General features: G+C 42.1%; 1 protein-coding gene across 9 annotated transcripts in view; it reads left to right on the top strand.

Moving 5' to 3' along the window:
- GSG1L (GSG1 like) overlaps positions 1–17,070 on the top strand; it is a 103,381-nt gene that overhangs the window by 32,734 nt on the left and 53,577 nt on the right. For 8 of the 9 annotated variants that reach the window (XM_067551207.1, XM_067551213.1, XM_067551209.1 and 5 more), the window contains one exon: positions 10,812–10,859. The exons of the other annotated variant lie outside the window; for it this stretch is intronic. In XM_067551207.1, coding sequence (XP_067407308.1) covers positions 10,812–10,859 — 48 coding nt within the window. The remainder of the gene's footprint in view (positions 1–10,811; positions 10,860–17,070) is intronic. 9 annotated transcript variants of the gene reach the window in all.

The raw sequence follows: 17,070 nt of genomic DNA, 5'->3' as shown, positions 1-17,070 counted from the left end.
TGACTAGAGCTGTCAAAAATGTAAGAAAATGACTCAGATCTTCACTCTGTACCTTTCAGCGGTCTGCACATTAATTACATAACATTAGGCTGAATGGACTCTTCTCTATTACCTAGGACAGGCATGCCATCTCTGTGATCGCTTGCTAGCCAGGCTATTGATCCCCTCAGGTCACATCACATTCAAAGAGGCAGTTGCATTGTTTTTGGTGGATGGGTGCTTCAGACGAGTGAAATAATTTTATAATCTCTGTGAGTGCCTGAAGAGGAAAGAAGGGCCAAACATCCATCTCTCAGCCCTGAGAAGCTTCCCATTCAGAAACAATATGCCTTTTTAGTGTGACTGAAGTAACAAATGCAGAATCTGTTGCAGAGAGAATTTTACCGTGCTAAATGAGCATGACAGCCACAAGACAGGCAGCGGCTCTGTGTAAGACACTAGCAAAACTGCAGTGGCAGCAGCCTGCTTTTGTAACCATGGGTGATGGCACAGATCTGGAAATACAGCACTGTTGCTTATCACACTGACCACAATCCTTTCACTACTGCCCCTGTCTGTTTGTCATAACCACTTGCTGTTTCATCTCATGCTCGGATTGTACAATCTTTTGGGCAGGGACTATGTTTATTATGGGTTTGTACAGCACCTAGCATAGCAGGGCTCTGGTCTCTGACTGATGCTCCAAGTTGCTACTGCACTAAAAATACTTAATAACTGGATATGGCCCATTACGCCCAATAGTGCAGTGATTAGGGCCCTCACCAGGAATACAGGAGGTGCAAGTTTGAATTCCTACTCTGTGTGAGATTTGGAGCAGGGACTTCAAGCCCAGTCTGACTGAGGTAGTGTGCTGAAAATAGAGGGTAGTGTGGCAGCATGAACAGTAGGAGAGGCTAACCATTTATGGGCATGTACTCATCGGAGACAGTCAGGGCTGCTTGTGCCACAGGGATTCAACACTATTTTTTAGTGTGCTAGCTCAATTAGAGGTAGTGCGAGCGTCTCCTCAGGCTGAAATTTACACCTCTTGCTTGAAATGTAGACACGCCCTTTGGCACCTAACTCTCGTAAGGCATTGGATGGCGTATGTAAGCACTGTGAATTCCACTGTTGAAAGAGTTATCTACACTGCCCTTGAGTTGGTTGGAGGCCCTAAGCAATTGCCTTCGTCACTGCCTAGCACCAGCTCTGCTCAGGGGAGTCAGAGCTGGGCTTGGAAATCCCAGTCTTGTGCTTAGTCCTGTTCACTAGTGATGTTGAGATAGCCTTTCCTATGACCAAAGGTAACAACACAGCAGCTGCTCAATAGAGGAGCTCAGCTGCTGATGGGGAGTGTGCAGCAATTCTGGTGTCAATGGCCGCACTGTTCTCCAGAGCCACAAATTGACCTGGCCACCTCCAAAAATTGAGGGTCCTGTAGACATAGTTACAATGTGACCCAACCATTAACCCTGTTAACAGTGCAGCAAATAATGCCATGGCCAGGTCACTCATTCAGAGTGAGCTGGATCACTTCATAAACTGGGCACAATCAAACAACGCACACTTTAATACAGTCAGATGCAAAGTCATCCCTCTAGGAACAAAGGATGGGGTCACTCTTCCAAGATGCCCCTGGAAGGCAGGGACTCCAAAAGGGACCCAGGTAAATAACCAATATGAGCTGTCATTGTGGTGGTGTTGCAACAAGAGCTAATGTAATCCTGGGATTAAGTAGGAGCTAGGAGGACTATTACCATTTTAGGTGCATTAGTGAGATTGTTACTGGACATGACGTCCAATTCTGGTGTCCACACGTCAAAGAGGAAGTTGACAAATTGGAAAGGGTTCAGAACACAGCCACAAGAATGATTCAGCATCTGGAAAATATGCCTCATGCTGAGACTAAGGCACAATCTCTTTATTTTATCAAAGGGAATGTTGAGGTGATTTGAACACAGTTGAGAGGAAACTTCTGATATCTAGAAGTGGTTAAAGATTTTGAATTTTTTCAAGAAAAATTGCCTTTTTGTTCAATTATTTCACATGATGCCTGATGGGCATTGCAGGGTTGGCAGATGATTAATGAGTGACCATCAGTGTCTGATTACATACCAACTATGGGCATCTTACCATCATTGCTGTGTACAGTCCCATAAACTTCAAGGTCAAAGTCACAGCTGTGAATATTTTTACCAGTAACTGCAGATAGTCCAAAATGAAACCCCGAGAAGAGATGTTGTCATCATGATTCTGGGCAAGATAACCATGCAGACAGGAAAGGATAAACCACACTTGGGCAAACATGCTCTGGAAGTTTGGTATTAGGCAGAAGAATAGGAATGGGCAGCAATTGCTGGAATTTGCAGCTGTCAGTGATATGGTGATTGTTGACTCAAGCTTCCATCACCCGAAGAGCTGCAAGCAGACCTTACACAGCCCAGATGGTTTCACCAGCACTATTATTGATCACAGCCTCATTAACAATTGTTGGTGATCAACATCATAGATGTATGAGTTTGCAGAAGAGCTGAACTTGACACTAACCATTGGCTTCTGCTGACAAAAATGCACCCGAGACTTTGACAACAGCCAGTTAATGAATTAAAATTAGTTTGATTCAACCAAAAGCTCTTATTAGAACCAAGCTATCAGATGACTTTCTGTTCTGAACTGCTCAAGGCTGTTGAAAGATTACTCTCTCTATCATCTGATGAGGAATGGCATTGTTTTAAGTCATCTGTGCCAAGTGCTGCCACCTCAGTGCTGGGTGCTCAACCTTTTAAACATCATCCATGGATTGGCGAGGAGATGCTCACAGCATCTGGCACTAAGAAAAAAATGAGGCTACAATCTGAGTCTCTCAGAGATGTTTGTTGAAAGCAAAAGCAAAGGCTGAATGGGTTTGATATCAGAATGTTGTCAAGTTATTGCGTAAGAAAGATGAGGAATCCTGGTGTTCGACTCAGGCAGCCAGTTAAAACGGGTTGTTACCAGGCACAGTCTCCACAGCTTTTATTCAGCTTTGCTGTGTCTGCATTGGAGGGTTTCACCAAATTGTCTAGTGAAGAATCAAGATGGCAGCATCAGACAGAGGCTGCAACATCAGTTGTGTCAATGGGACATTCACTTCAACTGTCCGCTGCCTGCAGTCCCTTTTCCAGTGGAAGTGGGACAGGAAGTTCCATTTTTGTTTAATACTGGCATGTATTGGTTGATGGATAAGCTTGAGAAGGCAGCCTTTAGGGGCATTGAGCTGAACATCATTTTGCTTTAAGACGTCGTAAACTGACATTATTTTGTTGGCTCGGTTTGGTGAACAGCTGCAGTTTATGGCTAATCTGGTCTGGCAAGGAGCAGCATGCATTGTTCTGGTTTATCAACACAGGTAAAACAAAGTCCCAGGCCACTACCCTCAAACAGCTTCCAACTTTAGTTTACAACCAGCTCAGTATTAGCTATCTGTATGGGATACCAAGCAGATAGCAACTGTCAATTACTTGGGAAACATCATAGACCAGGCTGGAGGATGCTTGAAAGATGTGAACACTTATATAGCTTGTTTCAGGCCCATGTTTCACCCTGCTCTGAATAGGTGGCCAAAACTTGTGGCCTAGGGCAGGGCATGCCTGCAGTGGCACACTTGGCCTTGCAGGGTATGTGATGGAGCAGTCCCACCTGTGACATTACACCATTGTAACCATGTTTTTTACCTTTGTTACTCATCTGTAACTCCATCTCAATGTCATTTTTATCTGAAAATTTCCTCTTTTCCCTTGAAAATTTCCATGGGAATTAAAATTTTCACATGGAGGGGAGAGAGTGGCATCCCCAGAGCTGAATGGCTGTTTGAGCCTTTCACTCCATGTTGAAGTTGAAACTGGTCCAACCTGTGAACATTGCTGCTCCCCAGCCCATCCTGACTGCCCCCAAAAGCTTCTCCTAACTCTTGGATGGGTCCTCCGTACAAAGAGACTAATCTGAAGAATTATTTCCAGAAAAGGAAATCACAATGCAGCAAGATTTCAGAGTTGCTGAGCTAGAAAAATCTAAGTGGGCGGCTGCCAAGCCTAGGTCCTTAGGGATGGGAGGAATCAGGAGAGAGGGCTTCTCAGTCACTGAAGAAGATTTTGGTGAGCTGATTTCCCAGTTTAGATCCCTAAAATCCCCCTTAAGATGTCAATTGGATGCAATTAAGGCTGATCCCATTGAAATAGTGAGAGTGACTGGTCTGGAGACAGGAATTGGGGAGCAGGTGGAGGTAGAAGCTCTGCAGCAGAATAGAATTCAAATCCTAGAAAAAGAGAAACCTGACCGAGAAGGAAGATACGGAGAAGCATGAAAGGAAAGAGACCCTAAGGATCAGAGATCTCCCTGAAGGAGTGGGGAAAGAGGATTCAGTGCAATTCCTGAAGCAGGCTCTATGTATCTTTTTAACCAAGAAGAAGACAGAGTTTGAGATAGACATAGTTCATATAGCCCAATATGCTCCCCTCCTTAAATTGCATTAGATCAAGAGACATGATTTTGTGACTTTACTATTTTGTGCAAAAAAAGCAAATCTGTAATAATGCTTAGGGAGCCATAAAGTACTGATTTTCCAGGTTCTGGCAGCCACCATTCTCTTTTTTATTTATTTATTTTTAAAGCTAGGCTTTTTTGACTTGGTACCTCATGACATTTTGATTAAAAAGGAATGATATAAAATTGAAATGGCACACCTCAAATGGATTTAAAAGCTGGCTAACTGATAGATCTCAAAATGTAATTGTAAACTGGGAATCATTATTGAGTGGGTGTATTTCCAATGGCATCCCACAGGGATCAGTTCTTGGGCATATGCTATTTAACAGTTTTATCAATGATCTGGAAGAAAACCTAAAATCATCTCAGATAAAGTTTGCAGATGACCCAAAAATTGGGAGAGTGGTAAATAATCAACAGGGCAGGTCTCTAAGGAAGAGCAATCTCGGTCGCTTAATAAACTGGGTGCAAACAAATAATATGCATTTAAATACCGCTTAAATATATACATTTAGGAACAAAGAATGTAGGCTATACTTACAGGATGGGAGGCTGTGTCCTGGGAAGAAGACTTCACTCTGGAAAAGGTTTGGGGATTGTGGTGGATAATTAGTTAAACATGAGCTTCCCCGGTGATGCTGTGGTCAGAAAGACTAACATGATCCTGGGATGCATAAACAGGGGAATATTGAATAAGACTACAGAGGTTATTTTACCTCTATATTTGGCAGTGGAGTGTCTGCTCTGGAATACTGTGTCCAGTTTTGGTGACCACAATTCAAGAAGGATGTTGATAAATTGGAGCAGGTTCAGAGAAGAGCCATGAAAATGATTAAAAGATTATAAAACCTGTCTTATAGACTAGACTCAAGGAACTCAGTCTATTTAGTTTAACAAAGAGAAGATTAAGAGGTGAATTGATTAGTCTACAAGTACCTCCATGGGGAACAAATAATGTGCTGTACAATCTAGCAGAGAAAGTTATAACACAGTCCAATGTCTGGAAATTTGAATCCAGCCAAATTAAAACTGGAAATAAGGCATAAAATTTTAATGGTGAGTAATTAACCATTGTAATAATTTACCAAAAGTTGTGGTGGATTCTCCATCACTGATAATTTTTAAATCAAGATTGGATGTTTTTCAAAAAGATCTGATCTAGAAATTATTTTGGAGAAGTTCTCTGGCCTATTTTATACAGGAGGTCAGACCAGATGATCACAATAGTCCTTTTTGGCACTGGAATCTATTAACTGTACTGGAGGAGTGGGCATCTTAGCTAGATCCATCTGGGACTTCTGTGAATCTGCACATTGTAAAGGGGGAAGAGGGCCCCCCGTGACAGTTGTTGGGGTGCCCAGGACTGTGAGTCATCATGTTCCACCCCCCCACCTCCAGCAAGAGAGAGACTTGCTTGTGATTAACTGGGTGTCAGTTTCCTGACACCTCCAGCCTGTTAGTCACCCGAACAATTTCCTCTGGGCTATGGCAGCCCATACTTTCCCTCGCTGGTTAACGCTATGCACATCCTAGTCCCCAAACCCCTTTGAAGGTTCCTATGTGGTTCCCAGCCTTTTATTCACCAAATGCTTACATTACTGTCTGATCTGCTGCCTCCAAGGGAACAGTATACACACCAGTTTGAATGATTCAGCTAAGGATCAGCTCCTTATACAACATCACAGCACTGAGATATATTTAGAGTGAAAACAATCCTAAATTTATTATCAAAGATCATAATATAAGAGATCGTGAGTAAGGATGATGGAAACAGAAGGGTTACATATAAAACAAAATAACAAGATTTCTAGAGACTAAACTTAACAGACTAGCCCCCAGGCTGAACAAATCATGTCAAACCAACCTAATAGCTTTCTTTGACAGGGTAACAAGTCTTGTGGATAGGGGGGGAAGAGGTGTATATATGGAATATCTTGACTTTAGTAAGGCTTTTGATATTGTCTCACATGACCTTCTCATAAACAAACTAGGGCAATACAACCTAGGTGGAGCTACTGTAAGGTGGGTGCATAACTACTCTGGGAATGGTTTTCCAACCAGGTATCAGTAGTTCACAGTCAAGCTGGAAGGGCATATCGAGTGGGGTCCTGCAGGGATCCATTCTGGGTCCAGTTCTGTTCAATATTTTCATCAATGATTTGGATAATGGCATAGAAAGTATACTTTCTAAGTTTGTGGATGATACCAAGCTGGGAGGGGTTGCAAGTGCTTTGGAGGATAGGATTAACATTCAAAATGATCTGGAGAATTGGTCTGAAATAAATAGGATGAAATTCAATAAGGACAAATGCAAAGTACTCCACTTAGGATGGAACAATAAGTTGCACATCTACAAAATGGGAAATGACTGCCTAGGAAGGAGTACTGCAGAAAGGGATCAGGGTGCCATAGTGGATCACAAGCTAAATAGGAGTCAACAGTGTAACACTGTTGCAAAAAAAGCAAACCTCATTCTGGGATGTATTAGCAGGAGTGTTGTAAGCAAGACATGAGCAATAATTCTTCCGCTTTACTCCACACTGATTAGGCCTCAACTGGGGTATTGTGTCCAGATATGGGCGCCACATTTCAGAAAAGATGTGGACAAATTGGAGAAAGTCCAGAGAAGAGCAACAAAAATTATTAAAAGTCTAGAAAACTTGATCTGTGGAGAAGAGAAGTTGGGGGGGCTCATGATAACAGTTTACAAGTACATAAAAGATTGTTACAAGGAGAAGGAAGAAAAATGTTTCTCCCTAACCTCTGAGGAGAGGACAAAAGGCTATGAGCTTAAATTGCAGCAAGGGTGGTTTAGATTGGACATTAGGAAAAGCTTCCTAACTGTCAGGTTAGTTAAGCACTGGAATAAATTGTCTAGGGAAGTTGTGGAATCTCCATCATTGAAGATTTTTAAGAGCAGGCTGGACAGACCTGACAGGGATGATCTAGCTAATGCTTGGTCTTGTCCTGAGTGCAGGTGACTGGACTAAAAGACCTCTCAAGGTCCCTTCCAGTTCTTTGATTCCCTCTGCAGCACCTGGCATTGGCCAATGTTGAAAGACAGGACACTAGGCTAGATGGACCATTAGTCTGATCCAGTATAACTGGTCCTATGTTCTTAAGCTTTCTTTGAATGACTTTTTCACCAGCGTTCAAATTTCTGGTCGGGAAGCAGTCTGCCTCTGGGTAATGGGCTGCATGACCCAACATGGCATTTCTTCCTCTAGCATCTATGTAACGTTGATAACTATTCCTTTGTCTACTTTGTGGAGCTGTTTGACATTTTTCAAAGAAAAGGTTTTTTCATCAATAACAATTTTTTGCAGGCAAAATATCTGTTGATAAAATATTTTTCAAAAGCATTTGAAATGAAAAATTATGAAATAAATACAACTTTTTTCATATTTTTGAATGTTTTTGTTTCAAATTTATTGCAAAATTCTTTCCAACTTTCTCAGGTTTTTACTCCCCTCCCCCTTTTTTCTTCACTGGAAAAGGTGGAAAACAAAAGTGAGAGAAGGTATATTTTAAAATATTTTTGCACTCCCCCCGTCTACTAGAAAAAGGGAGAAAAAAGTGAGAGTGCATTTTTCCTCCTTCTCCCCCCTTTTCATTTGTCCATTTTTGCTACTAAATGAAACAGAATGAGAGATATCTAGGGGTTTAAAATGAGTGGTGTTTTTTGTTTTGATTTTTTCCCTTTTTTCCTCTTTTTTTTTTTTTTTTTTTAACTATTAAATTGTCTCAAGTTTGGATAAGTTACATAGTGGCAGAGTTACATAGTTTCATTTTTCCTTTTAAAACACTTTCACCACCATCTTTAACAACCTCTTCCCCACCATGTCTCAAGACCAGTACTCCATCCTCATCCTTCTCAACCTGTCAACTGTCTTTGACACCATGGATCAGACTCTGTCTTGAAATCTTGATCTTTCTTGGCTTTTAGGATCATTTCCTCCCCTGGTTTTCCTCCTACCTCTTCAGTTGCTCCTTCAGCATGTCAGTTGGAGGATTCTCCTCATCCTCACTTCAACTTTCCATGGAGATCTCATGAGACTTTATATCCTCCCCTCCCCCCTTTTCCCTCTACAGTTTGGTGATCTCATTCAAAAACAAAGCTTCAACTATCATCTTTATATTGATGACTCATTGATCCATCTCTGCTCTGAACCTGTCTCCTTCTCTTAAACCAAATCTTGGCCTGTCTCTCTGACATCACCTCATGGATATCCAGCCATCAGCTTAAACTCAACTGGTCAGATCTGAGCTCTTAAACTTCTCCCATCCTTTTCCTTTCTCACTCAGCCTGGACAACTTCACCATCCTCTCTGTCACTCAAGCCTTTAATGTTTGTTGTCTCCAACTTGGTCTAGAAAGAAAGCCAATCAACTCAGGCCATGTCTAAATCTTCTTCCTGCCAACATCTCTAAGACCCAGCCTTTCCTCTCCATGTCACAGCTAGAACTTTCATCTACACCCTCATCATTTCACATTATGACTATTGCAACATCCTCTTGCCTGGTTTTGACAAAAGCAATTTTGCCCCACTTACATCTATCCAAAATGCTACTGCAAAGTAATTTTTCTGCCTCATCACACCAACCACATCCCTCCACTGGCTTTCTCCTTTGCCATTGTATCAAAAACAAACTACCTTTTTTTCTTTTCAATATACCCTTCTTGACCTATCCTGCCAACCTGGCATTTCTTATACGCTATCGCGCTGTTGACCCTCACCTCTACTCTGCAAGCGAAGTAGCCCAATTTTCTTCTCTCCTGCCACCCCCATCCCCCACCCCCATCATGGGTTGAGCTCCCTGTCTACACAGCCACTTCACTGCTCCTTCAAATCCCTCCTTAAAGCTCCTCTGGTGTGATGGCTACAAAACATTCAATCATGGCTAGGCCAGGCCACTTGTGTGCCATGACTGCTGCTTGTCACAGTGACCATAATTGTCTCACTGGTCCCTTGTCCTCCTCTGTTTTGTTGCCCCCCTGACCCCCATGGTTCTTTTCTTAGACTCAGATTGTAATCTCTTTGTGGGCAGAATGGGGTCCTGATCCCTGACTAGGCTGCTAGGCATGACCCCAATACTGCGCATGCTGTTGCAGGGTACAAGGTAGCACTGCCTCTAGGGCTGACCTGCTAGTAACAAGGAGTCCCTGCAGCCTCTCCTAGGTATCTGTGTTGGTGCCAATGCAGAGACGAATCTGGCTCTGGCTGTCTGCAAGAACTAACCAGAGCCTTCAACAGAAAGGAATCAGGTAGGAAGGAGGCAGTGCAGCGAGGGTGCTGCAATAACACATCCGTCTCCTGATGCATACTAGCTGTACAGCGAGTAGAACAGCCCATATCATGGAGCAGAGCTGGCAAGGTCCTCATTTTATCTTCCAGTTTCTCCACCTCTTTCACCATTTTCAATGGTTTAGTGACGCTCCCTCACCAGCACACTTGAGTGTTTCCAGGTGTAGTGAGAAGGGGAAATGCCCTTTGCTGCTGGGTCAATTTCATGCATCTTTGGCTTTTTTTACATGGGCTTCTTCTGCAAAAAAAAATTCCCCATCATTGTTATCACCAGTTCTGCTTCACTGGCATTAGCAGAGGGGTGTGCTAGCATTGATATGGCTCCGTCAGCCACTAGTTCTGGAAAGCTAGCTCTGAGCAGGAGGGTGTGAGTAACTCTGAGGCAGCCAGAGAGCTAGGCTGGTGCAAAGGGACCACAGGACAGGTGTAACACCTCTCCACCTTCCTTGGAATGCCCCTGACACAGGGTGGCTTTGCATCACCCCTGCTGGAGCCCCTGGTGCCAAGGCAGGCCTGTGCCCAATGATTCTGCACCCCTGCAGTGCATTGCATAGTAGCCATTGCAGTAGGGATACACCAGAAGACCTTGCAGCTCCTGAACAGATGCAGCACAGACTGCATCCCCTCTCTCTATGCCAGCATCTCCACTAGCACAGGGAGGGACTGGGCCCTGGCAGTCAAAGGGTAAATTGCTTCTCCATAATCATGGTTTCTGCTCCCAACCCAGGGAGTTCAGAAAGAGAATGTGGGAGCTCACATGGGTGAAGGAACCCCATATAGACCTGATGGCGGGTCAGACCATGCTGGAACAGTGCATGGTACATGGGAAAGATTGGCAGATTAAGAGCTGTCTCTCTATGCATGACCCAGGGATAATTCTGGGATTGTGAGCCTGAGGTTCTGTTAGTGCCTTAAGTGGCAGCACCCATCACTGGAAGCGAGAGAAGACAAAGCAAAACCAAAATCAACTTCTGTCTCTTAAAATAATCCTTTTCTTTTAAAGGTGAAAAATGTCGAAGTTTTATTGACCTTGCCCCGGCTTCTGAGAAAGGTAAGACATAAAAATTGAGGCTTCTTCCCACTTTGCAGACATCACTATTACTTTTTCATATTATTTGTTCAGTGCCATGATGTGCATGGAACCTCCTAAAAACACAAAAGGGTCTTACAATAGAAATTAGATGATCTCTAGACAAGAAAGGGGACGGGGAGAAGAGTGAGACACAACATCCAATCAGCCTTTCCCTACCTTTGAGACAAGTATTTATCTGGGGGGTTTGTGGAGTTGTGTAAGGTCTCCTGTAGTGTCCTCCAGGTGCATATCTTGCTGAGTAAACCCAGTGCTTTCCAGGAAGTCAAACTATAAACCCCAGCTCAGAAACATCTCCTTAACCCTCAGCAATGGAGGAGAGGTGCTGCACATTTGTGCTGTTTCCATAGACCAGAAGGATTTACATACAGAGCAAGCAGCAGTGTCATGGGCATTATTGCTCATTAAATATTTGCTGGGGGAGGTTTGCTTGTTTCTTTGTTTGTTTGTCTGAGATGCAGAGCTATAAAAAGATGAGCCAACACACTGAAAAGAAATTGGCTGTAAAGATTTCATTCACCTTGATATTTGGAATTCTGGTTTGTCAATAATAATGATTTCTTCAGTATTTCAAAATCATCTTCTCCAGTTGGTGAATGTAGTTGAACCCTTCGATAATAACGATCATAATGTAATTAAATTTAACATTGCTGCAGGGGGAAGGGAATACCAAAGAAACCCACCACAGTAACATTTAAGTTTAATAAATAAATAAATAAAGGTGGGGGGAGGGACAACAGAAAAATGAGGAGGCTAGTTAAGCAGAAATTAAAAGGAACAGTTGCAAGAGTGAAATGCCTGCAAGTTACACGGAATCTTTTAAAAAACACCATAATAAAGCTCAAACCATATGTATATCCCAAATAAAAAAAACCAACAGTGAGAAGACCAGAAAATGCTGCCATGGCTAAACAATAGAGCAAAAGAGGTTGTTTGAGACAAAAAGGCATCTTTTAAAAATTGGTAGTCAAATCCTACCGAGGAAAATAGAAAGGAGCATAAACTGTCGCAAGTCAAGTGTAAAAATATAATTAAGCAAGCCAAAAAAGAATTTGAAGAGCAACTAGCAAAAGACAAAAAAACTAACAGCAAAATTATTTTTAAGTACTTCAGAAGCAGGAAGCCTGCCAAAAAATCACAGGGCCCTGGTCTATCAAGGTGCTAAAGGAGCACTCAAGGAAGACATGGCCTGTTGTGGAGAATCTAAATTAATTCTTTGGATCGGTCTTTACTATAGAGGATGTTGAGAGAGATTCCCACACCTGAGCCGCCATTCTTCTTAGGTGACAAATCTGAGGAAACATCTCATTGAGGTATCAACAGAGGAGGTTTTTGGAACAAATTGATAAATTAAACAGTTATAAGGCACCAAGGCCAGATGGTATTCACCCAAGAGGTCTGAAGGAACTCAGATATGAAATTGCAGAACTACTGGCTCACATCAGCCTCTGTACCAGATGACTGAAAGATAGCTAATGTAACACCAATTTTTAAAAAAGGCTCCAGGCAATTACTGGCAATTACAGGCCAGTAAGCCTAACTTCAGTACCCAACTGGTTGAAACTATAGTAAAAAAACAGAATTATCAGATACATAGATGAACATGATATGCTGGGGAAGAGTCAATAGAGCTTTTGTAAAGGGAAATCATGCCACACTAACATATTAGAATTCTTTGAGGGGGTCAACAAACACATGGACAACTGTGATTAAGTTGATATTGTGTACTTGAACTTTCAGAAAGCTGTTGACAAAGTACTACACCAAATGCTCTTAAGCAAAGTGGACAGTCATGAGATAAGAGGGAAGGTCCTCTCATGGATCAATAACTGTTTAAAAGATAGGTGAAAAAGGGTAGGAATAAAAGGACAGTTTTCACAATGGAGAGAGGTATATAGCGGGAGGGAAGGATCTGTACTGGGACAAGTGCTCTTCAACATAATCATAAATGATTTAGAAAATGTGGTAAACAGTGAGGTGGCAAAGTTTGCACATGGTACAAAATAACTCGACAGTTAAGTCCAAAGCAAACTGTGAAGAGTTATAAAGGGATCGCACAAAACTGGGTGACTGAGCAACAAAATAGCCAATGAAATTCAATGCTGTTAAGTGAAAAGTAATGCACACTGGAAAACATAATCCCAACTATACATACAAAATGATGTGGTCTAAATTAGTGTATAGACTATCATTCAAAAAAGAGATCTAGAAGTCATTGTGGACAGTGTTCTAAAAATATCTGCACAATGTGCAGTGGCAAATAAAAAAGCTAACAAAATGTTAGGAACCATTAGGAAAGGGATAGATAATAAGACATATAATATCATAATGCCCCTATAAAAATCACCCTCATCTTGAATGCTGCTTGCAGTTCTGGTCACCCCATCTCAAAAAAGATATATTAGAATGGGAAAAGGCATAGAGAAGGGCAACAAAAATTATTAGTTCCAGAGGGGTAGCAGTGTTAGTCTGTATACAGCAAAAACAGCAAGAGTCCTGTAGCCCTTTAAAGACTAACAAATTTAATTTCTGCAGGCATAAGCTTTCGTGGGTTGTAACAACAACCCTTATGCCTGCAGAAATTACGTTTGTTAGTCTTTAAAAAATTATTAGGGACATGGAACAGCTTCGGTATGAGGAGAGATTAGAGACTGGGACTGTTCACCTTGGAAAAGAGACGGCTAAGTGGCAATATGATAGAGGTCTATAAAATCATGACTGGTGTGGAGGAAATGAATAAGGAAGTGTTATTGACTCCTTCATATAACGCAAGGGTAATCCAATGAAATGTATAGGCAGCAAGTTTAAAACAAACAAACATAAGGAAGTATTTCTTCACTCAAGGCACAGTCAACCTGTGAAACTTGTTGCCAGAGGATGTTGTGCAGGACAAAACTATAACAAGTTTAAAAAAAGAATTAGATAAGTTCATGGAGGGTAGCTCCATCAATGGCTACTAGCCAAGACAGACAGGGACGCAACCCCATGCTTGGTTGTCCCTAAACCTCTGACTGCCAGAAGCTGGGACTGGATGGCAGGGGCTGGATCATTGCCCTGTTCTGTTCATTTCCTCTGAAACATCTGGCACCAGCCACTGTTGGAAGACAGGATACTTGGCTAGATGGGCCGTTGGTCTGACCCAGTATGATGATCTTATATAATATAAAATGGTTTAAACAATTTTAATTTAAATCTAAATTAATCTAAAATTTTTAATTTTAGTGGAGTCCTTGCACTAATTTACACCTACTTTTTCCCACCCCACCATCAGATGGATTTGAATCCCCCACCACTCAGGTGCATAGCACTGTCCGGTATTACCCCAGCTCTAGGAGTAAGTGGGGTATTGGAGGAGGAGGAAGGGACAAATAAAGAAAAGCATGCTTTTAACATCTATGAGGACCAGCCCCCATATCCCACAGAAGGAGCTATAGCATGCACTTTATCACTGGGTTATATAACTATTTGTGAACTAGCACTAGAATACTGGGTAGCCGAATTCCTGGGTTCTGGCTCTGGAGCAGAGAATGTCTCATCTGAGTACTAGAAGTTCAGTGTTTGTTCAGGTAGCGCTTTGTAGCTGCAGAAGCTACCTGTCACAGAAAGGAATTCTGCTTTTTTGATGTATTCAAGTTCCTAATGATCCTCCTGTGCTGGACAGTCTGCAATGAACATCCAAGACCTTCTTTGTATTCTTTGTCCAAACAGTGATTTCTGAATTTTCATGAGCATTCTTGGAAGATATTTTGGAGCAAAGGGTTTTTGAAGATGGATCCCAAAGGTTTGTTATCTGTATCCATGTGTATATAGGATAGTCCCAGGATAGACTGATCAAACTTGATGCATGTAAACATAATGGCGAGGCATTCCTTCTGTGTTTGAGCACAGCTTTGCTCTGTTGGAGATATTCCTAGGAGAGGCAATGCCATGGGCTGGCCAGTCTGTAATAATGCCACTCCCAGGCTGCATTCAGTGGCTTCACAATGAATAGTTACAGGTTCCTTTACATCATAACATTTTAGGACTGGATTATTTAGCCACTAACTTTTTTATCTGTTTGAGTCATCTTGCTGTGGGGATTTCCAACACCAACCAGCATCTGTAGTGGTCAGACTGCTAAGGAGTTCACTAACCTGGGGGAGGTATGAGATGATTAACTAAACCATAGAAAGCACTGTATGCCTTTCACATGTGAGAACAACAGACATGTTATGGGGCACTTGTCAGGCTTTTAGGTTGATTGGCTGGTCTACCCAGGTCCTCAAAGGTTCTGGACCCATGTTGCTTATTGAAAGGGGTGTGACTCTGGATCAGTTTCTATTTTATAAATTTTATTAAAATTCTTAAACAAGAAAACATATTACCAAAGCTAAGAAATTATTAATAATACTGAACTAAGAATAAAACAGTATCAAAACAGAATCAAATTAAAATAAAATCCAGAAATCCAACATGTTAGTTTCAATATTAGATTGGAATTAAATCTTCAAATTAGTACTAAAAATATAATCAGTGCTTATATAAACTCTAAGAGGCAGCACAAGAAGATGTCTGCCTATTTGGTCATAAGTCCTAACTAGCGAATTTTACTGAAAGTAATTAATTGTATCATTTGCACTTGCTTAATGGTGAAACCAAATTCTTATAAGCTTAGCCACACCTTCAAAGCCAATTATACAGCTTCCTTCTTAGACTTCCATTCTTAAGCGGAGGGGGGGCTGACCCTTTCTTCCCCTGCCACAGATATTATAATATCCACTTTAACAGAACACCATTACTAAGCAGATGTTTAACAAACCTTATTTACTAGGCATTACAGAGGACAATCTCAAAGTCTCAAGTCTTTTAGACACCGAAGACACTCTGAGCATCCTTATGAGACAATATTTAGGGCTGTTAATACCCAGGACATTTCTCTTTCCAGCATCTTCCCCAGGTGGGTTTTTTGTTCGTGCACACACACACACAGCCACACTGTCACTTTCTGGAAATAAAAAGGCCAAGGGCATCTCCCAGCTAATAAATAAAAAGACAAAAATAATAAAAGGAAAAGTATGATATTTATGATGAGATAGGGGCTTCACAAACTCTCCAGAGCTCACTGTCTTCTGTACTCTGAGTAGGAGCCAGACCTGCTCAGAGCAATGGAGAGCCACACCAAATAAGGTGAACTAAACAGGATTTATTTACAAGGCTTTCAAAGAGATTCTTCTCTCAGCAGGTACACACACACACTACCTCACAGTCACTTCCTGTGCCTCTCTGAAGCTATGTCTGCACTTTCAAGCATACACAGTTCCTTGCCCATGTACTGCTAGAGCGTGTACCCTGTACCTGCACCAAGTGGCCACATATGCGGTGCTGGGCATGGGTATGTATTATGCACTGGTGCATACCCTCATCCACACTGCACCTTTTTGGCACTCAATATTAACGCTAACATTTCAGGAGCAGTATCCCAGAGTCCTGTGCATCCCAGGAGACACTCTAGGAATCGCTTTGCTTCATGCTGCTGGAACTGAACACCACCTTCATGCATTTGACAGCAGCACCTCTCTGTCACCTCTCCCTTCTGCCAAACTGCTCTGAAGGAATGGAACAAGTCTATGATGATATCGTTCTGCTCCTGCTACTGCTCACGGATAAAATGTTCATGCAGTTCAGTACTGGATACAGGACAGAATCAGTCCAGACAGATTTCAGAGGGCAAAGATGGCTGACCCAGAGAGGGAATGGAAATCCACTTGATCCCCATTGAACAAATGTTTTCAATGTCGGGATTGCAATGGTATGCTTGCGGGTGGACTGCCTCTTCTGGTCCTGGAGAACCAGCATGGTGGGTGGGTCCACATTGTCTTGGAAACCTAGGAGGATGACTAGTGGCTGCAGAACTTCTGAATGAGAAAGCAGATGTTCATTGTGCAAGGTGTTTGCACCAACCCTCCAGTGCCAGGCCTCTCATTTTCAGAAACCCATAATACAGAAGCAGGTGGCTTTGGAATCTGCCAGCTACCAGTTTGGAAAGTCAACTATCAGGGCAGTGGTTGTACAAGTATACCAGGTTGTCAGTAATGAAATCTATATTCAGGTGGTTGCCAAGTCTCTGAAATTATAGTGGGATTTCAGAAGATGGGTTTTCTGAACAGTCCGGAGCCATTGACGGAACCCACAT

Source organism: Emydura macquarii, unplaced genomic scaffold (genome assembly GCF_026122565.2).
Source record: "Emydura macquarii macquarii isolate MOO-44397 ecotype Brisbane River unplaced genomic scaffold, CSIRO-AGI_Emac_v2 contig_1348, whole genome shotgun sequence".
NCBI classification, from domain to species: Eukaryota; Metazoa; Chordata; order Testudines; family Chelidae; genus Emydura; species Emydura macquarii.
Note: the sequence above shows the minus strand (reverse complement) of the source record. Positions and strands in the feature narration are given on the sequence as shown.